This window comes from Meles meles, chromosome 1 (assembly GCF_922984935.1).
Source record: "Meles meles chromosome 1, mMelMel3.1 paternal haplotype, whole genome shotgun sequence".
NCBI classification, from domain to species: Eukaryota; Metazoa; Chordata; class Mammalia; order Carnivora; family Mustelidae; genus Meles; species Meles meles.
In genome coordinates this window covers 64,904,362-64,930,153 of record NC_060066.1, presented here as the reverse complement: position 1 = coordinate 64,930,153, position 25,792 = coordinate 64,904,362, and the positions used below count along the sequence as shown (strand labels likewise).

The window sequence follows — 25,792 nt, the reverse complement described above, 5'->3', positions numbered from 1 at the left end:
GAATTTTAACGTACATCACATCTCAATTTGAGCTAGCCAAATGTTCAATAGCCATGTGATGAGTGGCTACCATATTGGGTACCACAGCTCTCATTAATGTTAAAAACAAACTCAGAAAAACTCTTCTCTCGAATTTGAGTTACCTCATGACATTATCAAAATTCTTCTTCTTCTTTCATACGGATTTTCAAAAGAAATAATGAACACTCATTATTTCCACTTGCTCATCTTCCTTTCTTCCGTCAGTGTGACTGTGTGATTGCACCTATCATTCTGTTGAAACCTTTCTCACTATGGTCACGAACTGAATCCTCATTGTCAAACTGAATGAACACTTTTCCAGTCTTCATCTTACAAAATTGCTCTGGTAGTTTTAACACCATTGATTATTCTGTCTTTCTTCAGATGCTCATCTTCTACTTTCTGGGACCTGGCCCTTATTTATTTGATCCTCTTGAATGCCCTTCACACCATTTTTTGTAGGCTTCATTCCAGTGCTCTTCTTTCTTCCTGGCCACTTTAAATACTGTTCCCACCTGTCATCTTCTGTTCTTTCAAATGCTGTCTGTTTCCATTGTCATCCTCCCTCATAGTTTTAACTATGGCCTCTACATAGCTAAGTCAGATGAATATTTTGCCCATCCAGACTGTTTATACTTTATATAAAATGTTTGAAGCATATCTCCACTTGGATATCCCACTGCCGTCTAAAACTCAGTGTATCCAAATAGATCATTCATCTCTCTTCAAACATGACCTTTTTTCTGTATACCGTTCTTTAAGTGATGGCACCATTGCTTACCAGTTCACCCAAATTGGAACCCTTATAGACTCCTTTCTCTTCCTTGCTATTCATAAATAATCAATTGCCAAATTTTGTTCATTTTTCCTTCTGTCTTGATTTGATTCTATTCACCGCTATTAGTACTCCCAAGTTCGCACTCAGCACCACCAACCAGATCATTGGTTTATCCATTCAGCATGTTCTGTTTTGTTCCATTTCATTCCTGTCCTGGGACAGAGGAGAACCGATGCAATCCCTGCCCTTACTGAGCTCGTGGCTGGCTGGATTGCAATAACCGTATATGTAGGGGAGTCTCATAACCAAAATCTCTGTGGCTTAATACAATATAAGTCTTTTCTTACTCAGGAAGTAGCCCGACGATGTGTGCTGGGGATGCAGACTGCTTCCGTCCTGCTATTCTGCCATCTTGAGTACGTGACCTCCAAGAGTCCTGCTGAAGGGGGAGGTTTCTAATGCCTAGGAGTAAAAGTGTAGTGCACTACATCTGACCACATTGCACAACTAGCTGTAAATAAGGCTGGGAAATGTAATCAAGCTTGTGTGCACTGTAGGAATATGGAAATGGCTTGAGGAATGAATGCCCACGCTCTTGTTTCTCAGTTCCTCCAATACCTCACTGTGATCATTATGATGGCTCTAAAGAGAAAACCTGACACCCACTTCTTGCAGATATTCAGTGTCTCCTTAAAACCTCAGAGAATGTGCCAAGTGATCTGACCCTTAATCCTGTCTCCAGTGTCATCTCTCATGACTAGCCATTTATGTACAAGCAATGGGAGTTTTTCACACTTACTGAACTTCTTCCCATTTCACATATTTCCTTACACTGTCCCTGTACCCTAAAATGTCACTATCACTTCTCTCCAGGGCTTCCATTTCCACCAAGTTACTCCTATTCTTTCCTTTAGTCTTAGTTCAAATACCACTTCTTTCAAAATGATTTCCTTTTGCTGTCCTTTTACGGACTGGATTTGGTGCCCCCTTTCTGTGCTTCCAAATTTTTCTCTGAACACACTTCCTTGTTGTTATCTGCTTTTCACTCATCTCCACTCTGCACCTGTCCTTCCCCAGCACGTAGCACATAACTCAGCTATGATGTGCTGAGTGAATGCTACCTGTGATTCCATTTCTTCCTGATCCCTCTTCTCTGAGACACCTCCCTTACTCTTTCTTCACTGCAGAGTTACTTCCTACTTTTCTGTGTGTGGACCTTTGATATCATATGATGGGTTTGGTATTTGTAGATTTGATTTGCTTGCTGAGCTCTTTGACTTTGACTGTGGCTTATCTATTGAAGGAGTTATGCTTAAAAATAAATAGGTAAGTGAGTAGGTAAATAAACTAAAAGCAACAGAGCAGTAGTTCTATATTATATGACATTGGTCAACAGAATCTCTTTCTTAGAAGAGTTCTGTTTCTAGGGTAGCAGGGCTTCCAGCATTTTCCAAGCCTAAGGCTTTTGCTGCTTTTGGCAGTTTTCTCTGAAATGAGGCAGCAATAGGATGAGTATCTTTAGTCCATCCAGATGTCAGTCTACAGATTTCAGTTCATGAGAAACACTGACTGGAACTTTTCCAAGGAAAAGAGCCCAGCTGTTGAAAGGACAGAAGACAGATATTTATGCTTCGTGACTGATAATAGCAATCTGGACTCCGCCAAGAAAAAAATAACAAATGACTTTTTTAGTTCGTCAATCATGAACATACCAAGAGGTCTTGTCTGACAAACAGCCTGAGGAGTTATAGGATGACAATCTGTGAATGAGAATGGAAGCAGATAATAGAGAACTGTTTGTCCATTCATTGCCATATAAATTTATCCAGTTTTCATACATTATAAGATGGTTAACATGGGCACTCAGACCTCAAGTTCACCTTTCAGTAGGAGGGATAAGTGTGAAAAGCAGAATTTTGCAGCCTTATATAAGGTGCCTTAAGAGGGCCTATGGGAATGTAGAAGAACCTCCAACAAAGGCGTTTAGGTCCAGTCTGATGGAAACTATGTCTGAATGGAGTCTAGAAGGATGGAAAGGTAAAGCTACGGTAAAAGAAGAATGAAGATATGTCATGGGGAGAGGGAGGTACCTGGCAGAGAGAGAAGCATGTATGTAAGAGGAAAACTTTGTACCTTTGTTGCATAAAGGACGAAGTGAGTAAGAAAGGCTATGAAGAAGGAATTCCAGGTGGCAGGGGAGCCAGGAGCGGTGGCTTCTGCACCTCAGGGATCTTCTAAACAGGCCATCATCCTGTTTTTTTGAATAATCACTCTGGCACAATGATTATAGTCCATGCCTCAAGGCAAAGATGAGAGGAAGAGAGCCTGAAAAAGCCATGAGATAGAAAAGAGAGAACAGGCTTAAGAAAACATAGATTATTATATGACTGAGAATCCTTGGTTCCATATGAGAGAAAGGTGTACATAAAGAGAAAATGATGTGTTTATTTTACTTTTGTTTATAATCAAGGTGACTGAGTGCTCTCTCGACCTCAAATAATAATTCAAAAGGGTTTTGGGTAAAGGAGGAGTATTGGTAAAGGAGGAGTATTTCACACTCCAGTTTCAGATATTGTTGGCACATCTAAGTGCTGTGGATAGCTTTTCTCTGGTCCCAACAGTCAAGTACATACATATCAAAGTCGCCTATTGGGAGAAATTAGATTAGGGATGCAGATGTGGACCTCTTCAGTACATAGGGAAAGACAACACACACACACACACACACACACACACACACACACACACCCTGTCAGCATTTGAGATACAGGTAGACAAGTGATCTAGCTGAGGAGACTGGGAAGGTTGGGAGGAAAACCAAGATAGAATTTTCATAAAAATTGAAGAGGGAAAATATTTCAGAAAACTAAGGTGTCTGACGTGGCAGATGAGTTTATAAGAAAAAGATGGAAACGTGTGCAGCTCTCTCCAAGTTTCACTTCCATTGTTTACTCCTGTGGGATTCATAATAATGAAAATTTGGAAATTAAATACTTTTTATTAGAGAAATAGATAAAGAAATCGTGGTACATTCACAAAATGGTACACTGTATAGCCATTAAAATGATATAGAAAAAAGTAATATGAAAATATAGTTAGGGTATGCTTTAAGTAAAAAGTAAGTAACAAAAGTGTGTGTATTTCATTTTATCTTGTATGTATGCTTATATTGAGCTACCGTATTTTTATGCATACCTGTACATGTGCACAAAATTATTTGAAAGAATTCACAACCAGCTGTTATCATTATTTGTGAATACAGGCTTGTTTTCCTTTTTCCTCTTACTATATTTTCAATTTTTTTGTGATATACAGGTATTAACTTGATAAAGTGAAATAAAATAAATTATCTTTTTGTAATAGAAAAGCTTCCATTTGATTACATGATCAGAATATGTATGGAGAAAAGTTTCAAGTGGATGGTGGAAGCAGATGCTGGTAGGTCGGGGATGGAAGAGTGAATGGACAGTAAGGAAGAGAGACAAGGAGTATAGACACTTCAAAAAGTTTTGATGTGGAAAGGAAAGGTGTGAAAGAGAACATAATTAGTGGAGGAAGGTAAAGGATGTTGGAATTTTGAGTCATTTTTGGTTTTGTTTGTGTTTAGTTTTGCGCATGTGTCCAGTGTGTGTGTGAGAGAGAGAGAGAAAAAGAGAGACTGAAATAGGAGAAGAGATTACAGAGATTATGTGTGTGTCTGTGTAAATGTGTAATGGGTTTTAGAGTGATCAGAGGAAACCAAAGTAAGGTATTTGCAGATTCATGACAGAGAAGGAAGATAATAGATGGAGCAAATACCAGAGAAGGTAGATGGGGATGGAGTCAAGAAACAGGTGGAGGTAAAAAGAAAAGAAAAGAAACAGGTGGAGATTGGTCTTCCTAGGAGAAAGAATGTATCATCCTCTGAGATTAGAGAGAACAGTGTAAATAGCCTGTTTTGGGGGGAAGATGGGTCAGAACATCTAGGGAGTTTAAATATGATAGTCCTTTAATAGTGAGCAAGTCTTTCATAGTGAGGAGATGGGTAGGGGCCTGATGAAAACCCCTAGGCTTGGAAGTATCCTTGAAAGACTGAGTCAATTAATCAAGGATAAAAGCTGGCATGTGTTTCTAGAACAAGACTCAGCAAACTCTGAGCAGGGAGCCAAATAGCCTGTGGTCTTTGTAGCCCGTGAGCTAATAAATATATTTCTTACATTTTTAAAGGTTGTTTTAAAAAAAAGAAGAAAAATATAGATATGACACAGACCATATTTGACTTTAAAATCCTGAAATATTTACTATTTAACTCCTTACAGAAAATTTTTCCCAACTTTTTTTTTTTGGTAATCACATTGAAGATAGAATCCCTCACTTTGCAGCAGGAACTCCCTTTGCTCTAAGAGCAGTCAGCAACCTATCTAAAGAGTGTTTTAATTGAAAATGGTCAGGTATAGGTCCGAGGTATCAACAGTGTTCAGTTTGTTGGTATGTGTGATGCTCACATAGGTATTTGCTTTACCACTATGCATTCCTTGGTAGTGTCCTGGCATTTGCCAATTTCTATGCTATAAGCACTCCCAACGTGACTTATTTCAGGCTACCAATTAGTATTCAATGAATTATAAGCTTCCTACAGCTTTGAAAAAGCTATGATTTATACAGTCTTTCACCTGTCAAACAAAAGGGAAGCTCAGAAATAGACCCATTCAATCTATTTTTCTGTGTGCATGGGGTTTCTGCCCAGAGATCTCCTGCATTCCTCAGGGCTGACCAATCTCCAAAGAAAGGGTTATTTATCATTTTTCATTTTCGGGGACATATGTGAGAGAATTATTACATATTATGTATGTATTATGCATGCAAATACATGATACATGTATTGGGCATTATGTATGTAGTATGCATACTACATTTGTGGCTTTGGGAACATGATATACAACAAACAAGGTCTCTGCTCTTAACAAATGAGAATATTTTCCATGGTACTAGGCTGAATAATAAGTAAATCATTTCTAAACAACCACAAAAATGTTACTGCTTGTGGCTCAACTGATTTTAAATGAAATGAATAATATAGAGTAATGTGGATAGAGCATCACTGTGTTCTTATTGTAGGTAGAGTCCTAGAGAGAGCCTAGAGAAAGCAACAGGAGACAGGAGAACTCAGCAGTGGAAAGAAATGGAAAGCATTCCAAGAGGAGAAGTAACAAATGCAAAGGCCCTGAGGCAGAGAAAGAAGGTGGAGGCATTAGAAATTGGAGAATGGTAATAAGGGAGGCTGTAGTTGAAGGTTGAACTAGACACTTCTTTACTGGAATTGCAAGGAGTCTTTGTTTTATTCTAATAGTGATAGAAGGTCAATGGAAGATTTTAAAGAGGAGGATTATTTGATCTTAAGAACATTTTTTTTGATCTTATGAACATTTTTGCAAAAACCATGGACTGCTCAGAGCATTGTATCGAGGGCATGAGTCCAAAAGTAAGAAGAGTTAGGAGGTAGTCTCATTCAAGCTCGAATCACTACTAGAATAAAACAAAGGCTCCTCCATGTTGCATCTCCACGTCCTCATATCAGGGAGATCATATGATAGTTGTCTTTCTCTGATTGACATATTTCTAATTGGAGCCATTTGCTCTTAACTTGACTGTCTGTATGAAGGGAAGTACTGGGCTTGGAATATATTTTGGAAATCAAATCAGTAGAACTTCCAATGAATTTAAAAGGGATGAATGGTTAAATGAAAGAATCAAAATTTCCTGTTTTTTGACTTGAGTACACATAGAGCCATTTACTCTAAAATGAAGAATTCTAAAGAAGGAATAGATGAAGTAGGGATAGTGGGAACCAGTAGCTCTATATACATACATACGTTGTATATGTATGCATATATGCTGCATATTAGATAATCAAGTGACAGTGTCATTGAACAGTTGAGCCCTAGCATGGAGAGCAGTGAAGACTAGAGAAATAAGTCTGGGGGTCAGCCTGTGATGGCATTACAGCCCTGAGACCTGATGAGTCTACTAAGAAGAGAACAAGTGTAAGTTCAAAACTGAATACTAGAACAACTCCCAAGTTGAAAGTTGAGCAGAGAATAAGCAAATGAGACCAAAAATAACATCACTATAAAGTGAGGTGGTGGGGGTGCCTGGGTGGCTCAGTGGGTTAAGCCCCTGCCTTCGGCTCAGGTCATGATCTCAGGGTCCTGGGACCGAGCCCCTCATCCCCTTCTCCCTCTGCCTGCCTCTCTACCTACTTGTGATCTCTCTCTGTGTCAAATAAATAAATAAAATCTTTTTTAAAAAAATAAGTGAGGAAGGAAAAAAAAGCAACAGAAAAACTGCAATATTTTTAAAGCTATTATATAAATAAAAATACAAGATTTAGAAACATTGTATGTAGCTCTTATTGCAGACCCCTTGAATGAGGATTAGCTCTTGCGCAAATGACAAAATGTTCTTTGACAATGAACCAGATACATAAGCCTGAAGGAATCTACAAAAGTGCCCTAAAAGGGGATGGGGTAATATGACACTGACTTACTGGAGTGTAAAAGATAAATAAATACAAAAATGATAAATAACCCTTTCTTTGGAGATTGGTCAGCCCTGAGGAATGTAGGAGATCTCTGGGCAGAAACCCCATGCACACAACAGAGAGATGAAGCTGACACAGACTGGTACATACAGACCCAAGCAGCAAACCCTGGTAGTTGTTTCAGACACCTCCATCTCTGGTGTAGTCCTCTGCCCCCTTCTAGCAACTTCTCCAATTTTTACTGCCAACTATGTTAATGTGTGAATTATAAACACATGAATTTTAATGACATATATATAACACACACATTTGTATATAACATGGATATACATATTATATGTATATACACATGTATATGTGTATTATATGTACATTAATAGTATGTGTCATGTGTATCATCTGGAAATTATATATGTAAATATAATATATGCTACCTACATATAATATGTACTATATGTAAAAATGAAAGGCAATCTAACTTCTCATCTGGTCAACATATCAATAATAGTAATAATGATAGTAGTCACCATTTATTAAGTCTGTTTTGTATCGGGCTGTGTTGGAAAACTTACAAACCAGGAGCTCTTTCTGGTGAAGTGATAGAGAAATGACTAAGTTACACAGACAATTTAATAAATTTGCATAGCTAGTATAATTCTCTCCAAAATTTATGTTCCTTCTCCATAATCACTTCCTTTTGGAATTAGTCATCTGAATAACTCTCAGTGCTCTTCATTTTACCTCAGCAGACTTAGCCCATCGCTTATTACTTGTAGATATGAACACAAAAATAAATTATAAAGATTTTCTCTCTTTTTTTCCCAGAAATTTACTAAATTTCAGGAAACTAGAGAAGATAATTTGTAAACTATTGTCATTTTTGGTTGCCTTTTTTCTTTTTACACTGCTGTCAATTTTCACCATTCAGATAAGCATTATATGTTGAGATTTGAGTTTTCAAATGAGACGCTTCCTTCCCACTAGCTACCCAGTACTTAACAAACCAAGATTCCATTTGTTTTGTTTTTAAAAAGGTTTCTGTTAGAGAACTAAGAAAAATAATTTATTTTGATTATGTGTTTTTCTGAAATCCTCCTCTTCCCATAGTGCATTTTGGTCTTGGGAAATTAAAACCATTCCCAGTCATGAGAAGACATAAAATATCACCTGGAAATGGTAGCTGATTTTAAAAGAAAAACCTATATGACACCCTTCTGAGACTAAGTTAAGGGATTTTTCAATATATCTAAGTGTCTTAAAAATTATTCAACTGAGTCCATAGGGTCAGGGGTGGGAAGTTGGGGGAACAGGTGGTGGGTAATAGGGAGGGCACGTTTTGCATGGAGCACTGGGTGTTGTGCAAAAACAATGAATACTGTTACGCTGAAAAAAATAAATAAAATGGAAAAAAAATAAAAATAAATTATTCAACTGGTCCGTAATTTATTTTGTAGTTTGTAATTAAAACCATACCAGAAAAAAAGATGCATGCATCATCAGTTATTTTCTATTTGAAAATGATGTTTCCTTTATTATATAAGCACAATTAGACTTAACTTTTCTGAGCAGAAAAATAGATTGAATGGGTCTATTTCTGAGCTTCCCTTTTGTTTGACAGGTGAAATGCTGTATAAATCATGCCTTTTTCAAAGCTGTAGTGCTCCTATAAACATCAGGGTGAATATGCCCCTTAGAATTGGTATTTTTGCATCCTTTGGGTAAATACTTAGTAGTGCAATTGCTGGGTTTAGGGTAGTTCTATTTTTAACTTTTTGAGGAACCTCAATAGGATCTTCCAGAGTGGCTGCACCAGTTTGCATTCCCACCAACAGTGTAAGAGGTTACTCCTTTGTTGGCATCCTTGCCAACATCTGTTGTGTCCTGAGTTAATTTTAGCCATTCTGACCAGTGTGAGGTAGTATCTCATCATGGTTTTGATTTGTACTTCCCTGATGATCAGTAATGTTGAACATCTTTTCATGTGTCTGTTAGTCATCTAAATGTCTTCTTTAGAAAAATGTCTATTTGTGTCCTCTGCCCATTTCTTTCCTTCTCCCCTTCCCCCCTTCTGCCCATTTCTTAACTGGATATCTGGTTTTCTCTTTTGATTTTTTTTTTTTTTTTTTAGGTATTGAGTTTGAGGAGTTTTTTTTTTCATGGATCTTGGATATTAACCCTCTATCAGATATGTCATTTGCAATATCTTTTTCCTATTCTGAAGGTTGCCTTTTAGTTTTGTTGATTATTTACTTTGCTGTGCAGAAGACTTTTATCTTGATGAAGTCCAAGTAGTTCATTTTTGCTTTTGTTTCCCTTACCTCAAGCAACCTGTAGTAAGAAATTCCTACCACTGATGTCAAAGAGATTGTACAGTTGGGAAGAAATGTGCAGAATTGGTTCTCACAAGCTAGTTTGTACCAGTTTGGATTTTTTTCCATAGGGAAACATTTTGGAGAAATAGCTCATTCCATTTCATACAATATGAATTTTCTGACCTACTCTCATGGATTAATTACACTGACTAAGCTGTAAAGACTATTGAAAAATTTCTCCTTCCATTTCTGGTAGCTACAACTGATTTTTATCTCTAGGGCTAAGCTGATACCTGGGAAGATGCATATTCTGGTGAAGCAGATAGCTTTGGTTTCCTTGATAGAGCACAACTCACATTTGGAAATGTGAGAACTGTGTTTTGGCATAAATTTCTGATACCACCGAGACTTGTTTGGAGATTGGAATAAATCGAAATGCCATAGGCTGAAGGACACAAATGAAATTCATCCAGATGGGGTTGCACTACAGCAGAACCAGGAAGCCACCTCTGATATGCCTGTCGGAGCCCTTGCTTCTTTATCTAGAAGAGAAGCTTAGTTTTTGAGGGAACTCATTTCCCCCGGTTTCTTATGGGCAGCCCACTTTTATAAGGTGGACACCCACTGCTACACTAAGCCAAGCCTCTTTGGCTACTCTGATAGTACAGGGTTTCCTGTAAGGTTTTGGTGTGACTTTTAGGAAGACCACATGTGCCAGTGTACATCAAGAGTCCCACAATTAGGTTGCTAGAGGGGGTGGGGGGAGGGATAGGGTAGCTGGCTGATGGATGTTGGGGAGGATATGTGCTATGGTGAGTGCTGTGAATTGTGTAAGACTGATGAATCATAGACCTATACCCCTGAAACAAATTGTACATTATATGTTAATTAAATATATAAAAGCTTTATTTGCTGAAAAAATAAATAATAAAAAAAAGTAGGGAAAAAAGTCCCACAATTAAACTCTAGGCCTTCTTTCCTTACAACATATTATAGCAACTCACTATATTTTTTCTTGCACATTTTCCAGGGTATTTTCTCTGTTACCCACTTCTCAGCTTCTATAAACTGAAAAAATATGACTTAAGATATGATGGCTTTTAAGAGTTAATGAAATGGCCAAAAATTGTTATTCTTCTCTCAGGGAATATCTGTGAATGCTCTGCTAGGCACTAGGAGAAAAATCCTGGCTCTTCAATATGAATTGTTCTCATCACAGCTTCATGCTTCTGTAAAAGAGCATTTCTTTAACATTCTTTCAACTGTTTTTAATCAGTTTAAGCTTTGATTAAAAATGGAATAACAAAAAGTGAAAAAATTTCCAGGCAATTTGATATAAATAATGAGTGGAAAGAATTGTATATATAATAGAGTGGAGATACATTTAGGTAATTTCTTGGGCAAATTCATCAAAATATGTAAATGTTAGGAAAATATAGTAGTAGGTATTTTAACAAAATATGTAAGACCAAACACCTGGAACAATTAGAGGCATAATTCCTTTCCCAAATGAAGTTTCCTGTTTACCTAGTTTGAGTTTTATTCCGGGACCTGTCACTTCATCATTCTTTAATATCTCTTCATAGCAACCTTCTCTTTATCACCAGTTTCCACTGGCAAATATTTCTTTGACTTGCAAAGAAGCTCCTGATGCATGCTAAAATCAAGAGTAATGGACCATGAACAGAGGCTGCAAAGAGTTAGCTCATAAGTGCCGGGTATTCTCACTACTCAAAGGCCTTTTGACTTACTTGCTGGTTCTTGGCTACATTCTAGATAGATGAAGTATTACTATTATCTTTATGAATAATGGATTTCATAAATATGAGGAGTAAAAAACTTAAGGATCAACTGAACGCTTTCTAACAATCGAATGAGAAAACTCATTGCAGGGCCAAGGGCATTAATGCAGAAAGTTGAAAAAATCAAGAGAGGGGGCGCCTGGGTGGCTCAGTGGGTTAAGCCGCTGCCTTCGGCTCGGGTCATGATCTCAGGGTCCTGGGATCAAGTCCCGCGTTGGGCTCTCTGCTCAGCAGGGACCCTGCTTCCCTCTCTCTCTCTCTCTGCCTGCCTCTCTGTCTACTTGTGATCTCTCTCTCTGTCAAATATACAAATAAAAAATAAAAAAAAAATTTAAAAAATCAAGAGAGTTTAAAAAATCCCAGTCACTTGAATCATGCATTATTTAATTCTAAATATCTAAGTTTTATGACTTTGGATGAGAAAAGAGTTGTTTTTTTAAGTATATCTTTATTCTCTCTTTTAAAAAATAGACTGAGTCTCTTAAATATTTATTTTTAAACCATATGTTGAATTTTAATCTTGAACTCATTGGAAAGGAATACTTCTTTAGTACTATAATAAATGTAAATACAAGCATTTAAAATATGCATTTGGCTTCTATAAACCAGAATAATGTATTTTAAATCATCCATAGACTATGACATAAACCACTTGATACTCTGAAATTCCTACATTAGCTTGAAATTGGAGTCATTCTAAGTGACATTCATATTTGTGTATATTTTTTAAACCCAAACATTCATAAGTGTGTGACTTATGTTAGGCTTTCAGAAATATTTGTAATTACACAGGACCGTGGTTCACTGCACACCCCAGCTGCGGTGCCGCTCCTTTGTGAAGTCTTCTTGAGTTCTTTGAAGGAGCTGTCTTTATATTACAGTGAGTCCTTGAATAATTGTGAAGTTAGGTCCCCCCAAATCCCAATAGTGGTAGCTAGACTCTCTTTTAGCATAGTGACACATAAAAATTCTTAGTTACCAATAACTTTTACCAAAAAATGATTCCATAGAGTACTGTGATGAAGAATGTGTCTCAGAAACATGTGTGTTTTAGTTTTATCTACAAGCAGAAGTTTCGTGCAGCTTACCGAGATGAAGTAGGGCATCTTTTTCTACTTTGTGTATAATTGATTTAGTAGGTCAGTGGAGAGCGAAATAATATATAGCAACCAAAAAAGTACAGGCATTCTGTACAGACATTCTGTACCTGATCAAGTGAGGGGATTTTTACTCAGACTTATTTTCTTGCTACTGTTTGCAGGTTCTTTTTTCCAACCCAATTTATTCTTTCTTGGGTTTTATTTATAGCCTGCTGAACGTTGGCTACAATCTGTTTTTATTTTCTCTGTGTTTCCTTTGATTTCAAACCTTAGGACTTTCCTTGTCTCTTGGCCCATCCTACACTGGGATTTGACACCAGCTTCCCTTTTCCCCATCCCTCAAACCTGAGGGCTGACTGGGCCTGTTCCTATGGCCAGCTGCAGGGAAAATATTGTTCAAAAAAATAAGTGAGGAGACGGGAGGATGAAGGCTTTAGCCTGATATGTCGAGGTTGAAATGCCCACAGGAATTCAGCGACCAGGTCAGGAATGTCTATGCTGGGGATAAAGATTTGCTGGTCATCACCGTATAGAGAAATAAAAATGTCATTGGTATGAGTTAGATTACCATGGGAAGTGTATTAGTGAAAAGAAAAGACAGCTCAGCAAAGAAACCCCAGGCATTTCAGGGAAGGACTCCCTACCCCCCAAAGAAGAGGACTCCTGTGAAGAAGACAAAGAGAATGAAGAGAGAGGGCAGCATTTCAAGGAGGAGAATGAGGTTAAAAGAGGGGCGCCTGGGTGGCTCAGTGGATTAAAGCCTCTGCCTTCGGCTCAGGTCATGATCCCAGGGTCCTGGGATCAAGCCCCACATCGGGCTCTCTGCTCCGCAGGGAGCCTGCTTCCTCCTCTCTCTCTGCCTGCCTAGTTGTGATTTCTCTCTGTCAGATAAATAAAAATTTTTTTTTTTAAAAAAGAGCCTGTTACCACAAATAAACAAATTAAGGAGGAAAACTTGTTATATTGCTGATTTAGACCAATTTTGGAGGAATAGTATAGATATAAATTAGACCGATATACAGTGAGAAATGTGTGGATGGTTTGACGGCAAACTTGTGAGGAGGAATCATTCATCCACTGGCTCAAGAAGCTGTCAACCTGAGGGAATATGGGGCAAATTCCTTAAGCTCTGTTGTCTGTGTTTTCAGCTATAGAATAAGGGAATTAAAATAAATGATCTCCAACAACTATTCTGCTATAATATTTTATCACTCTAGGAGTCTAAATCAATTCTTCAGAAAGAACAAAATTGTAACATGCTAAGCTGTACTTGATTGTCATTATAACATAAAGACATCTCTACACTTGTCTTTGCATGTTTGCTCTGCATTTCGCAATCTGCAAGCAGTATGGTACGTGTTTTGTTTTTGTTGCACATTTGCACTGTTCAACAGTTTGTGCTGTTACAGTTGACTTAAATTCCTAATTTGTTCATAGAAAGGATATACCACATTATCTTGAAGCGCTAATAAAGGCAAAAAATAGAATGGAAAATGTACTAATTTTACAAATGGAACTTTTGCTTTTGTTTCTAACATTGGGTTGTTAAAGACTGCTTCTAAAACTTTTTTTATACATCTCTTTTGAATCCCAGGTATTGCAATTTCAGATGAACTCGATAAGGTAAGTTGAAAAGAAAATATAGAATTTCCATTTTAATTCACTGTCTAAATGAAAGACTTTCTGAAACATAGAAAGTGTTCAAGTATAATTTATTGGTGCCAACTTCAAAACTTTCAGTTATATGCTTTGATTCTTTTATGAAAGTTATTGCATGAAGGCTCTATATCACTACTCTTTAGAGTCAGGAGTTTTAGAATCTGGTTAAAGAAAAGTGAATCACTGAATCACTATACTGAAAAAAGGAAAACTAATAATATATAAAGTTTTTTTTTTTCTGTATCTGATGATGAAGGTGAGGAGATGGAAGACACTTGTACTTTTTTATAGCTATTCTTTAGAAACCTTACTCAATTGTTTTGTTTTTAAATTCTAAGATGCGAAGAGAATACAATGGTGCCTTCACCGGGGTGATAGTTGTGAAGGTGGTGAGAAGTGACATAATTAAGAATATATTTTAACACTTGTGTCAGTAGAACTTTTTAAGTGTATCCGATGTGGGGAGTTGTAGAAGAAATCAGTCAGTGATGATTCATTCCTAGGTTTGGGAGAGGAGCAACTAGGTAAACTGTAGTGCCATTTACCCAAACTGGGAAAACTGGGGAAAAGCAGACTAGGCCAATTGCAGTAACATTAAGAATTCTCTTTTAGCTTGTTTATTTTGAGTTGTCTGTTAAGCATATTTATATGCACTATTACTCATGAGAGATTTGACTTAGTTATACATTTAGGAGTCATTGGGATAGAAGTACTCATTTTTGTTTGGTTTGGTTTTGTCTCAGGATCCCTCTACGTTCTTACGACAGGGGCCTCAAGAGCCTTTAGTTAGTGTAGATTACATCTATCGGTATCTACCATGTAAGAAATTAAGGCTACTAAAAAATTTACATGTTGTTTATTTTAAAAATAACAGTGATAAAACCATTATGTTAACAAAGATAACATTTTTTATGGAAAATACTTTATTTGCCAAAACAAGGTATTTATAAGAATATTACATTATTTACATTTTTTTGAAAGTCTCTTTAATGCCTGGCTTAATTGGAAACTTCTGAATTTTCGTAACTACTTCTGCACTCATTGTGTTATGTTGTTTCAGCTGAAAAAAAACTGATTTCAGATATGTAATTGGAAAAGGGCAAAGCATCTAGAAATAGCCATGACTATTTGGTGAATATTGACCCAAATATCTCTTTAAACAGAAGGCATATTATAGCTGGCTTGGTGGCTAGATACATAGAAAGAGAATGATAGAAAGTACTGCACAAAAAAATGAAATTCTATAAATCATTACATTTTAAAATAATAAGCTATAATGTAATAATTGTATTATTTTTATAAAAAACAATAAAGTCAGTACTCTTCTATTCTAAATAGGATTATACCTTTTGAATTTTGTCCCCTAAAATTACATTGTTATTTGACTAAATAATAAGTTAAATTTATCAATGTACTTTTAAGTATTGAGTTAATAAACCATCATATTTAAAAATTAATTTATATATGTACCAACTCTGTGCAAAACTAGACCTTGACTAAAATAATAGCAAGTAGAAAAAGTGGCACATGTAGTCTCTTGGCTTTGTCCTGCTTTTCTAGTCTTCTTCCTCTGTGTGTCCATCATTGTCTTTGCCCCAGCTGGTCTCCTTCTTACACCATGACCTTCCTTATAACTTGTAGAAATTTCACAAACCCTGATCATTCATTTTTATTCTGTGTTCACTTAAAGTACAAAGACCTCATCATCTCTAATTCTAGGTTCACTTGCTCTTTCCAATATATTCTGCAAAGCCCTGGCTGCCTGATCCATAAATGAGCTTGTGTGATTTTGCTTGGCCCTTGTCCTTGCTTTCTTCTGGGTTCTAACTAGCAGTGGAGTTGGTGTCTACACCTTTTTGGTGAGGTAAAGAATATAGAAATTGTTCTTTCAACTGAAAATAGATTTCACCCTCACCCTCAGGGGGTTGCCATGATACTTGATCCTTAGGACACATCCATACCGAAACCCTCTCTCTTCCAAGTACTAGCTGAGAGGAGTTTCTAGTTAACTACATTGCATACACTGCTGATTTTCATTTACTTACCTGATATTCCTATTTTTGAAAACTTCATGGAAATTGCTGAAATTTATTGTAGATTTAATATTTTTTATTTTTATTGGGAAGATGTCAATAATTGTAATAAGTAAACTTGTATTTAAAAATACTTATTTTCAAAAAAAATAAAAATACTTATTTTCGTGTAAAGAAATTGTTTCCATTCTCATATCTAACTTTTTAAGAGTTCCACATAATGAAAGGTAAACACAGGCTGCCAGAGTCATAGCCCCTCACTCTTATTTGCCTGCCTGGAAAGCAGCTTTGGTAGAGAAGAGAGGTGGTCCCATGGCGCTCTCTGCTGACCATGGAGCTCACAGTCCTACATTTTTCTCTGTAAGAAAATGTGAATATCGGATACTAAAAAAAACACCAAAAGGAATGATTTACAACTTGCGTTGACCTGATACCTATGTCTCTAATGTAATAAAAACTATTAGTTAATTTCTTTCTTTTAATCTTCTATTAAAAGATTGGGGGGTTTTCTAAAGATCTATTTTTCTTAACCTTTATAAAGTACCAATCATTTACTCTTTTATTCCAATTATATTCAATGGTCATTTTTTTTGAAATGATTTTTTTTCTTGTGGGCTTTAAAGTTTGTGAATTCTGATGAACGTAGTAAGAATGATTAATTTTACTTAAAATGGGAACAGTAAGATAAAACAGAGGCTAATGTTAGCTTTAAACCTTTTATTTTTAGTTGAGGGAATTCTATCAATTTCTTAGTCATTAGTCCTGTCCTTCCTCTCTATTGGTTTCCTATTGCTGCTGTAACAAATGAATAGAATGCAAATTTGTTATCTTATGTTTCTATAGTTCAGAATTTCAAAATGAGTCTCCCTGGGCTTAAATCAATGTGTCATAGGGTTGCATTCCTTCCTGAAGTTCCAGGGGATATCTTGCCTTTTCCAGCTCTTGGAGGCTGCTCTATTTCTTGGTGCATTATTATTTTCCTACATCTTCAAAACCGGAAACATCTCATCTCTTGCTAACTGTAGCAAGGAAAATCTTCTGCTTTTGTGGGATCATGTGATTATATTGGAGCCACCTGGCTAATTTGTATTATTGAATCTTAACATTTTTAACCTTAATCATGCTAAGTCCCTTTTGCCATTTAATGTAACATATTCCCAGGTTGGGGGATAAGGATGTGGATATTCTGGGAAAGCTGTCATTTTGCTTCACATCCACTATTCAGGTTCAGATAGTATGACCTTTCATATCTGTATCTAATTCTTCAGGCTGCTACCATTCCAGTTCATCCTTTAAAATGCCATGGCTGGTGCCTGCTCAGTTTCCATTCGCAGGGGCAGTATGACCAATCCTTCAGTTTCTGTGAGGGTTGGGTGCTTTTGGACTCCTTCTTTTCCTGCGGATTGCTTCAATCCATTGGGAGCCATCTTGCCCAGAGATTCCTGAGTTGGCCCTCAGCTAGAGACTGACTGAAATAAGACCCTGACTTGCCATTTACATTCCAGATCCTTATGAGATCAGGCTGTGAGTAGACTTTGCCTAAACCCATACATTTGCCTAGTTTCTTCCCCTGTCTTTTCCTTTCTTTACTCTCTTACAGGTTCACTTTAGAGACCCTATGAATATATCACTTTTTTAGCCTCTGGTTCTAGGGAAACTTACTTAGAGAATCCTGCTAAAAATTTTCCTAGACTCCCTGCTACTTCATATTAAATCCAAATTTATAACACCAGAATAAACAGGCTCCATTTTGTCACTCAAATTTATATTGAATGCTTTACTTCTCTCTTTTTCTCTATTCAGAGTCTGTCTTGCGCTCAATAGGAATAGTGTTAGGCAGCTGGTACAGTACTTCTAAGTCATATTTTTTGTTTATTTCTACAATTTTGCTCATTGTCATTCCCTCCCCTCTCCCTAACTTTTCCATTTTTCAAGCTCAAGCCTTCCCTGATCACTCTTGCAGAAAGTGATCTGACTCCTCTGAGTTCTTAGAGGATATAGCAACCACATCACAAGTGACACTTCTTGTCTCATATTATGGAAATTTTCATTTCACTGCTTGAAGAAATTGCCTGATATTTTGGAAAAATCCACAAGGTAAACCTTGGGTTGAACCTTGGCTCCTGTTTTTTTTTTTTTTTTTTTTTTAACATTTATTTGACAGAGACAGATCACAAGTAGATAGAGAGGCAGGCAGAGAGAGAGAGAGAGGGAAGCAGGCTCCCTTCTGAGCAGAGAGCCCTATGTGGGACTTGATCCCAGGACCCCGAGATCATGACCTGAGCCGAAGGCAGCGGCTTAACCCACTGAGCCACCCAGGCGCCCTTGGCTCCTGTTTTTTACTAATTATGTGGACTTCAGAAAGTTATTTATAGACGCTGGGCTTATTTTCCTTCTCCGTGAAACGTTATGGCTTTAGTAACTATTGAAAATAACATCAGTTTCTCTCCCACTCAAAATAATTTTAGGCAGATTGCTAAACTATCTAAAATATAAAACATTTAAAAGGAATATTTGGGAAAATCATTTCAAAGGGAACAGAGCATAGATATGAGTCCCCTGCACAAAAGCAGTCTTGAGGCTCAATATCATCACTCTAATTGAGCCACAATTGAGGTTTTTTGTCACTTGGTATCATCACCACTCACAGGATCATAGCAAACCAGTTGTTCATTGGAAAACTAACTATTCCTACTACTGAATCTTAAGAAAAATATCTTCCATTTATCCTCATGAAGTGGATATATCAATTAATATTAATATTAATGTACCAATAATATCCTTAAAAATTTTGTATGCTCCTGTGCACCAAAGGATATAATCAACTGAGTGCAAAAATTACTTCCAGATTATGAGGAATATTTGCAAATATATATATAAATATATATATATAAAATAAGAAGTGAATACCCAGAATATATAAAGAACTCCTACAATTCAACAACAAAACAAGTAACCTGATTTTTAAATGAGCAAAGAATTTGAATAAACATTTCGCTAAAGATGATATATAAATGGCCAGCAAATATGAAAAGATCCCCATATCACCAATCATTAGAGAGATGTAAATCGACACCACAATGAGATATCATCTCAAGTGCTTAGGTTGGCTACTATCAGAAAAATCCCAGAAAATAATAAGTGTTGATAAGGATATAGAGAAATTGGAATCTTTGCACACTGTTGATGGGAATGTAAAAGGGTGCAGTCACTATGGAAGACAGTATGGCAGTTCTTAAAAACTTTAGAGATAAAATTATAAGATGATCCAGCAGTCTTACTTCTAGGTACATATCCAAAAGAACTAAAAGCAAGATCTCAAAGATATTTGCACATCCATGATCATTGTAGCCTTATTCACAAAAACCGAAAGGTGGAAACAACCAAGTGTCCACTGATGGATGAATAGATAAACAAAACGTGATATACACATACAGTGGAATATTATTCAACCTTAGACAGGAAGGAAATCTTATCATATGCTACCACATGGATGAACCTCAAAAGTCACAGAAGACATATGCTGTATGGTTCCAGTTCTACAGAATATCTAAAATAGTCAAATTCATAGAAACAGAAAGTACAATGATAGTTGCCAGAGACTGGAGGAGTGGAACATGGGAGTTATTCAGTGGTTATAGGGCTTCAGTTTCACAAGATGAAAGGTCCGGTAAACATTTGTTTGGACAGCATCATGAATGTACTTACTGAACTGTATACTTAAAAATGGTTTAGAAGGTTCATTTGTTCTACATTCGTTTAAAATAATGTATTCTTAGAGTAAATAAGACTATTAGTTCCATAGGCATTCTTTGAATAACGTCTGCTGCCCTAGACAGGTGTCATAATGCAAAAGCAAAGTTTAGTTGGAACAATTCCACAGGAAGTCTAAATAACGAGGTATGGGACCAGGGCTCCCTGGTGTTCTGGCTTAAGTAAAAGATACATTTTAGAGTATTTAGGGTTATAGACAGTTTGGATCGCTTTTAGACAACACATCATTTAGACAACTCATTTAACTAACTTTTGTTAACTATTGAATGACAGCTTGAATTTCTAGTCCTTGAATCTTTAAATAGGTGTAATAATAGTAAAAGTGGATATAATAATAAACTATTTAGTACATACTATATTCTAGACCTTGAGCTAACCATTTCTTATAGATTATGCCATTTTATCCTAATGAAAAAATATTTTACATTTGTTGAGAACTTACTGCATGCCAGGCAATATTCTAAGTTATTTACCTGCAATATCTTATTTAATATTTACCAATATCCTGTGAAACTAGATACGATTATTCCCATCTTTCAAATGACAAAAATTGGGGTGCGGAGAGGTTAATAAACTTATCAGAAGTTATACTAATTGAAAGAAGTGGGACACAGACTCAGGAGCATTAACCTCAGAGCATATGCTCTTAACAATTATGTCATGTATATGATATAGTTATTGTTATCAGTCTAATAGATGAAAAATAGGAGCTCTTAGAGTCTCATAATTCTCCTTGGTCCCACAGTAAAAAAAGAACTGGAACTCAAACCTGGACAGTTTTTACTCGAGAGTCTGTACTCATAGTCTCTCCAGTGGATTATCCCAGTACAGTTCCTATTACAGGTGCTGGTGCAGAATAATCACTCAATTAATAATTACTTTCTTTATTAGAAACTCTTTGTTCACAGTGCCTACTAAGTCTGCACTAAGTCTTTGGAAAATAACTGTGTAATAGCCAGAACTAAATATGTTTCATTTCTCTAATCCAGTTTCACTTTTTGTGGCCTCTTACCATTTTCCTACTATAAAGACATTTTCTGGGGCACCTGGGTGGCTCAGTGGGTTAAAGCCTCTGCCTTTGGTTCAGGTCATGATCTCAGGGTCCTGGGATGGAGCCCCGCATTGGGCTGTCTGCTCAGTGGGGAGCCTGCCTCTCTCTCTCTCTCTGCCTGCCTCTCTGCCTACTTGTGATTTCTGTCTGTCAAATAAATAAATAAAATCTTTAAAAGACATTTTCTTTGAGTTATTATATTAAGAGCTCTAGTTCTAATATGATAGAAATCTAGAAAGGGAGGTAGTCAGTGTGGTGTTCATGCTCACGAATAATGTTTCAGCATGGAATAAGTATATATGAGACCATGCAAAAGACTAATTAGTTGCATAATAATAGATTATGTTTATTAAGCTTATAGTATGGCTAGTACTGTACCAGGTATCATAAGTACACTTTCTTACTAACATTTTCAAGAGCCCTATGACAAATCTCTTATGCCCATTCTATACAAAAGACAGTTGAAGCCCATGGAGTTTTGTAACGTGTGAATTTACAGATATAGATAATATACTGTAGAACTTAGATTTGAGTGTGAATTAACTCCAAAATCCATTTTCTTAAGTACTATGTTATATTGCCTCACAATGGAGTAAGAAGCTTGAAGAGAAACTATTTTTTATTATTTCAGACTGGCTATATCATATGAGTAACATGATCTTGTACAGACATAATCTGCCATGGACTTTCTAGCTACCTGAGATTGCCCCCACTAAGTATACCAATGAAAGGATTGAAAACTTAACTCCTTCAAAGATAACATATTTTTCCACCAGGTAGATTTGTTTTGCTGTTGACTTTCCATTTCTATTCATTTCTCCCCAGACAAACAAATCTGGATTGCATTCCGTGTGTGTGTATGTGTGTGCCAGTCTGTGTGATTATTTGGAGAATGGTTTTGGAATTTAGGGCATACTTACACTACTATGATCCTTTGTCTTGTTTCTGTGTTCCAGAATCTCTTGCCCACCCACACATGACCATCTACATGTGTACCCTATATTTTTGACAGGAGAGGAAAATCCATAAAACTGCTTAATATCTTGTGTTGGCCATATGTTTGATTTATAACAAGCAATGGTCCTAATATTAAGTGAGACTACCAGTATTATTGTTTATATTTTATCTTGAAAACCTATCTCTCAAAAAATAAAATGTGAGAAGTGACACAGAAAAATATTTGCAGTTTATATTACAGGCAAACTTAATAACCCCAATTATAGGAAATGTCTAAAAATAGAGAATAAATTCCACTAAAAATGAGCCATATGAATAGATTGTTCACAGAAAAAAGATGATAATTTTCTTAATCATATGAAAATATGCTAAGCACCTTATTCAGAATAAGAGAAATGCAAATTAAACACTACTTCTTACCTGTCAGATTTTTAAAAATCCCCAAGTTAGTTAAAATACTCTTCAAAGCAAAACCACATTGAGATACCACCTTACATCGGTTAGAATGGCAAAAATTGACAAGGCAAGAAACAGCAAATGTTAGAGAGGATGTGGAGAAAGGGGAACCCTCTTACACTGCTGGTGGGAATGCATGATGATGGTGCAACTGCTTTGGAAAACAGTGTGGAGTTTCCTCAAAAAGTTAAAAATAGAGCTACCCTGTAGTTGTAGTAATTGTACTACTGGATATTTACCCCAAAGATACAGATATAGTGAAAAGAAGAGCCATATGCACCCCAACATTCATAGTAGCAATGTCCACAATAGCCAAACTGGAAAGAGCCAAGATGCCCTTCAGAAGATGAATGGATAAAGAAGATGTGGTCCATATGTATGATGGAATATTACTCAGCCATCAGAAGGGATGAATACCCAATATTTGCATCAACACGGTTGGAACTGGAGGAGATTTTGTTAAGTGAAATAAGTCAAACAGAGAAAGACAATTACCGTATGGTTTCACTTATTTGTGGAACATAAGGAATGGCATGGAGGACATTAGGAGAAGGAAGGGAAAATGAACAGGGAATCAAAAGGGGAAATGAACCATGAGAGACTATGGATTCTGGGAATCAAACTGAGGGTTTTGGGCAGGTGGGTGAGCTGGTGTGGGTATTAAGGAGGGCATATATTGCATAGAGCACTGTGTGTTATATACAGACAATGAATCATGGAACACTACATCAAAAACTAATGATGTAGCAGCAATACCCACAGTTGCCAAACTGTGGAAAGAACCAAGATGCCCTTCAACAGATGAATGGATAAAGAAGATATGGTCCGTATATACAATGGAGTGTTATCTCCATCAGAAAGAATGAAGACCCAACTTTTGTATCAACATGCTTGGGATGGGAAGAGATTATGCAGAGTGAAGTAAGTCAAGCAGAGAGGGTCAAGTATCATATGGTTTCACTTGTGGAGCTTGAGGAATAACACGGAGGACATTGGGAGGTGGAGAGAAGTGAGATGGGGGAAATCGGAGGGGGAAAAAAACCGTGAGAGACTGTGGACTCTGAGAAGCAAACTGAGGGTTTTGGAGGGGAGGAGAGTGGGGAGTTGGGTGAGCCTGCTGGTGTGTATTATGGAGGGCACGTATTGCATGGAGCACTGGGTGTGGTGCATAAATAATGAATTTTGAATAATAATTTTGGAACACTGAAAAAAATGAAATAAAATGGAAAAAGAAACTAATGATGTACTGTATGGTGACTAACATAACATAATAAAAATATATATAATAAAAAATACTCTTCTGGTGAGGCTGTGAGGAAATAGGCACTTTCTGACATTAATGGTGAGAATGCAAAATGGTACAAACACTATGCAGGGAAAACTTCCAGTATTTTAAAAACCTCATGTGCAATACTTTTTGATCAAATGAGCCTAGTTCCTTGAATCTATTCTAAAGACGCACTGGCAAAAATATAAAAAAGACTTATGCATGATGTCATGCTATTTTAATAGCAAAAATTTAAAACAGCTAAGTGTCTATTAAGAGGAAAAATACTGGATACATTATAATACCTCCACACAATAGAATACTATATAGTTGTAAAAATGAAAGAATATCTCTATAGAGACTTCAGAGTAATTCCCAGCATATATTGTTAAGTGAAAGAAGCAAGAAGAAGAAATGTGTTTATAAGTGTGTTAGCATTTATCTGAATAAGTGTAATGAAAATATAGATACATATTTGATTATATTAAAACCAAAATAATAAGAGCAAAATCTGTCATACTGTAAAATACATATACACACACACACACACAATTGTTTTTTAAAAGTTACCTATAGATATGTGTAGAGAGAGGTTAGGGATAGAGGCTTGATTTCTTAGAACTTTGAATATATATGCTTTTGGGACCACTTAAATATATAATTTTAAAACAAAATCTTTTTAAAACAACAATTTTTAATAATCAAAAGAAAAATGAAACAAATCAGCACAACTGTGTTTCAGGTTGATGGTGTAAAAACACTGAGATGAATTATTCTACGTCATTATAAACACAGTGATTTGATTGTTCTCTGTTCCCTAAGGACCTTCTAACCTGAACTTTTTGATACATACACCCGTGTTTTTCTTTTGCTTTTCTATTTTTTTAATTCTTTTTTAATTTTAACTTAGTTTATTCTAGTTTATTCTTTTTTAATTTTTATTTTCTACTATACATATAGAGTTAAACTTCAAAGTAATCCCCTTTCCCCAATCAATGCTACCCCTATAGGCAAACCAGTTTCTAATCCCCCTGTAACTTAGGAAAGTTGAGTCCCTTAACAAATACATCAAGATACATTCAGGAAGAATCAAAATAACCTTCCTCACCCACACTGAGAATTTATAACCACTCTCCCAATTTTTCCTTCTGTCAGTGTTTCTGTGAATTTGTGTTTGTCCTGATAATATATAAATCTTATACTTGGGGTTCTTTCTGATGAGGTTCTTCCCTTTTTTTTTTTTTTGCTTATATATATATTTTTTTCTCTTGTCATATACTTTTATCAGTCTTTTTGTTTGTCTGTTTTTGTTTGTATACTTCACAAATCTTACCTTGGGGCCCATTTGGACTGAGTCTTCTCTTTTATCTTCCCTTTTTTTCCTATCTCTCTCTCTCTCTCTCTCTTTTTTTTTCTCCTTTTTTCTTTTCCCTTTTTTTTCTTTCTTCTTCTCTATTTCTTTTTCTTTTCTTTTTTCTCTCATTTGGGTGGGGAATCCTGATTGCACAGAAGCGTTCCAGGGTGCACATTGACTGCACCACAATCGATAAGTCCAGCTGCATCTGTTCAATCATCTCTTGCCAAAATGACTAGGAGGAGGAATACCCAACAGAAGAAAAATACAGAGGATGGGCCTTCTACAACAGAGCTAATGGCTATTGACATAGACAATATGTCAGAAAAGGAATTCAGACTAACAATTATCCAGGCAATAGCTAGGTTGGAGAAATCCATGGATGACCAAACAGAAATGATTAGGGCAGAACTGAAAGCCACCAGGGATGATGTTCACAATGTTAGGGCAGAACTGAAAGCCACCAGGGATGATGTTCAAAATGCTCTCAATGAGTTCCAATCTGATCTAAATTCTTTAAAAGCTAGGGTAACTGAGACAGAAGATAGAATTAGTGATCTGGAGGACAAACAGATAGAGAGAAAGGATCAGGAGGAAGCCTGGAACAAACAGCTCAGAAGCCACGAAAACAGAATCAGGTAAATAAATGATGCCATGAAACGTTCCAACGTCAGAATTATTGGAATCCCTGAAGGGGAGGAAAAAGAA

At 36.4% G+C, this 25,792-nt stretch overlaps 1 protein-coding gene across 1 annotated transcript in view; it reads left to right on the top strand.

Moving 5' to 3' along the window:
• LOC123932792 (uncharacterized protein C8orf34-like) overlaps nt 1-25,792 on the top strand; it is a 176,556-nt gene that overhangs the window by 117,158 nt on the left and 33,606 nt on the right. The window contains 1 exon segment of the mRNA XM_045991451.1: nt 14,128-14,156. Within this exon segment, the coding sequence (XP_045847407.1) occupies nt 14,128-14,156 (29 nt within the window).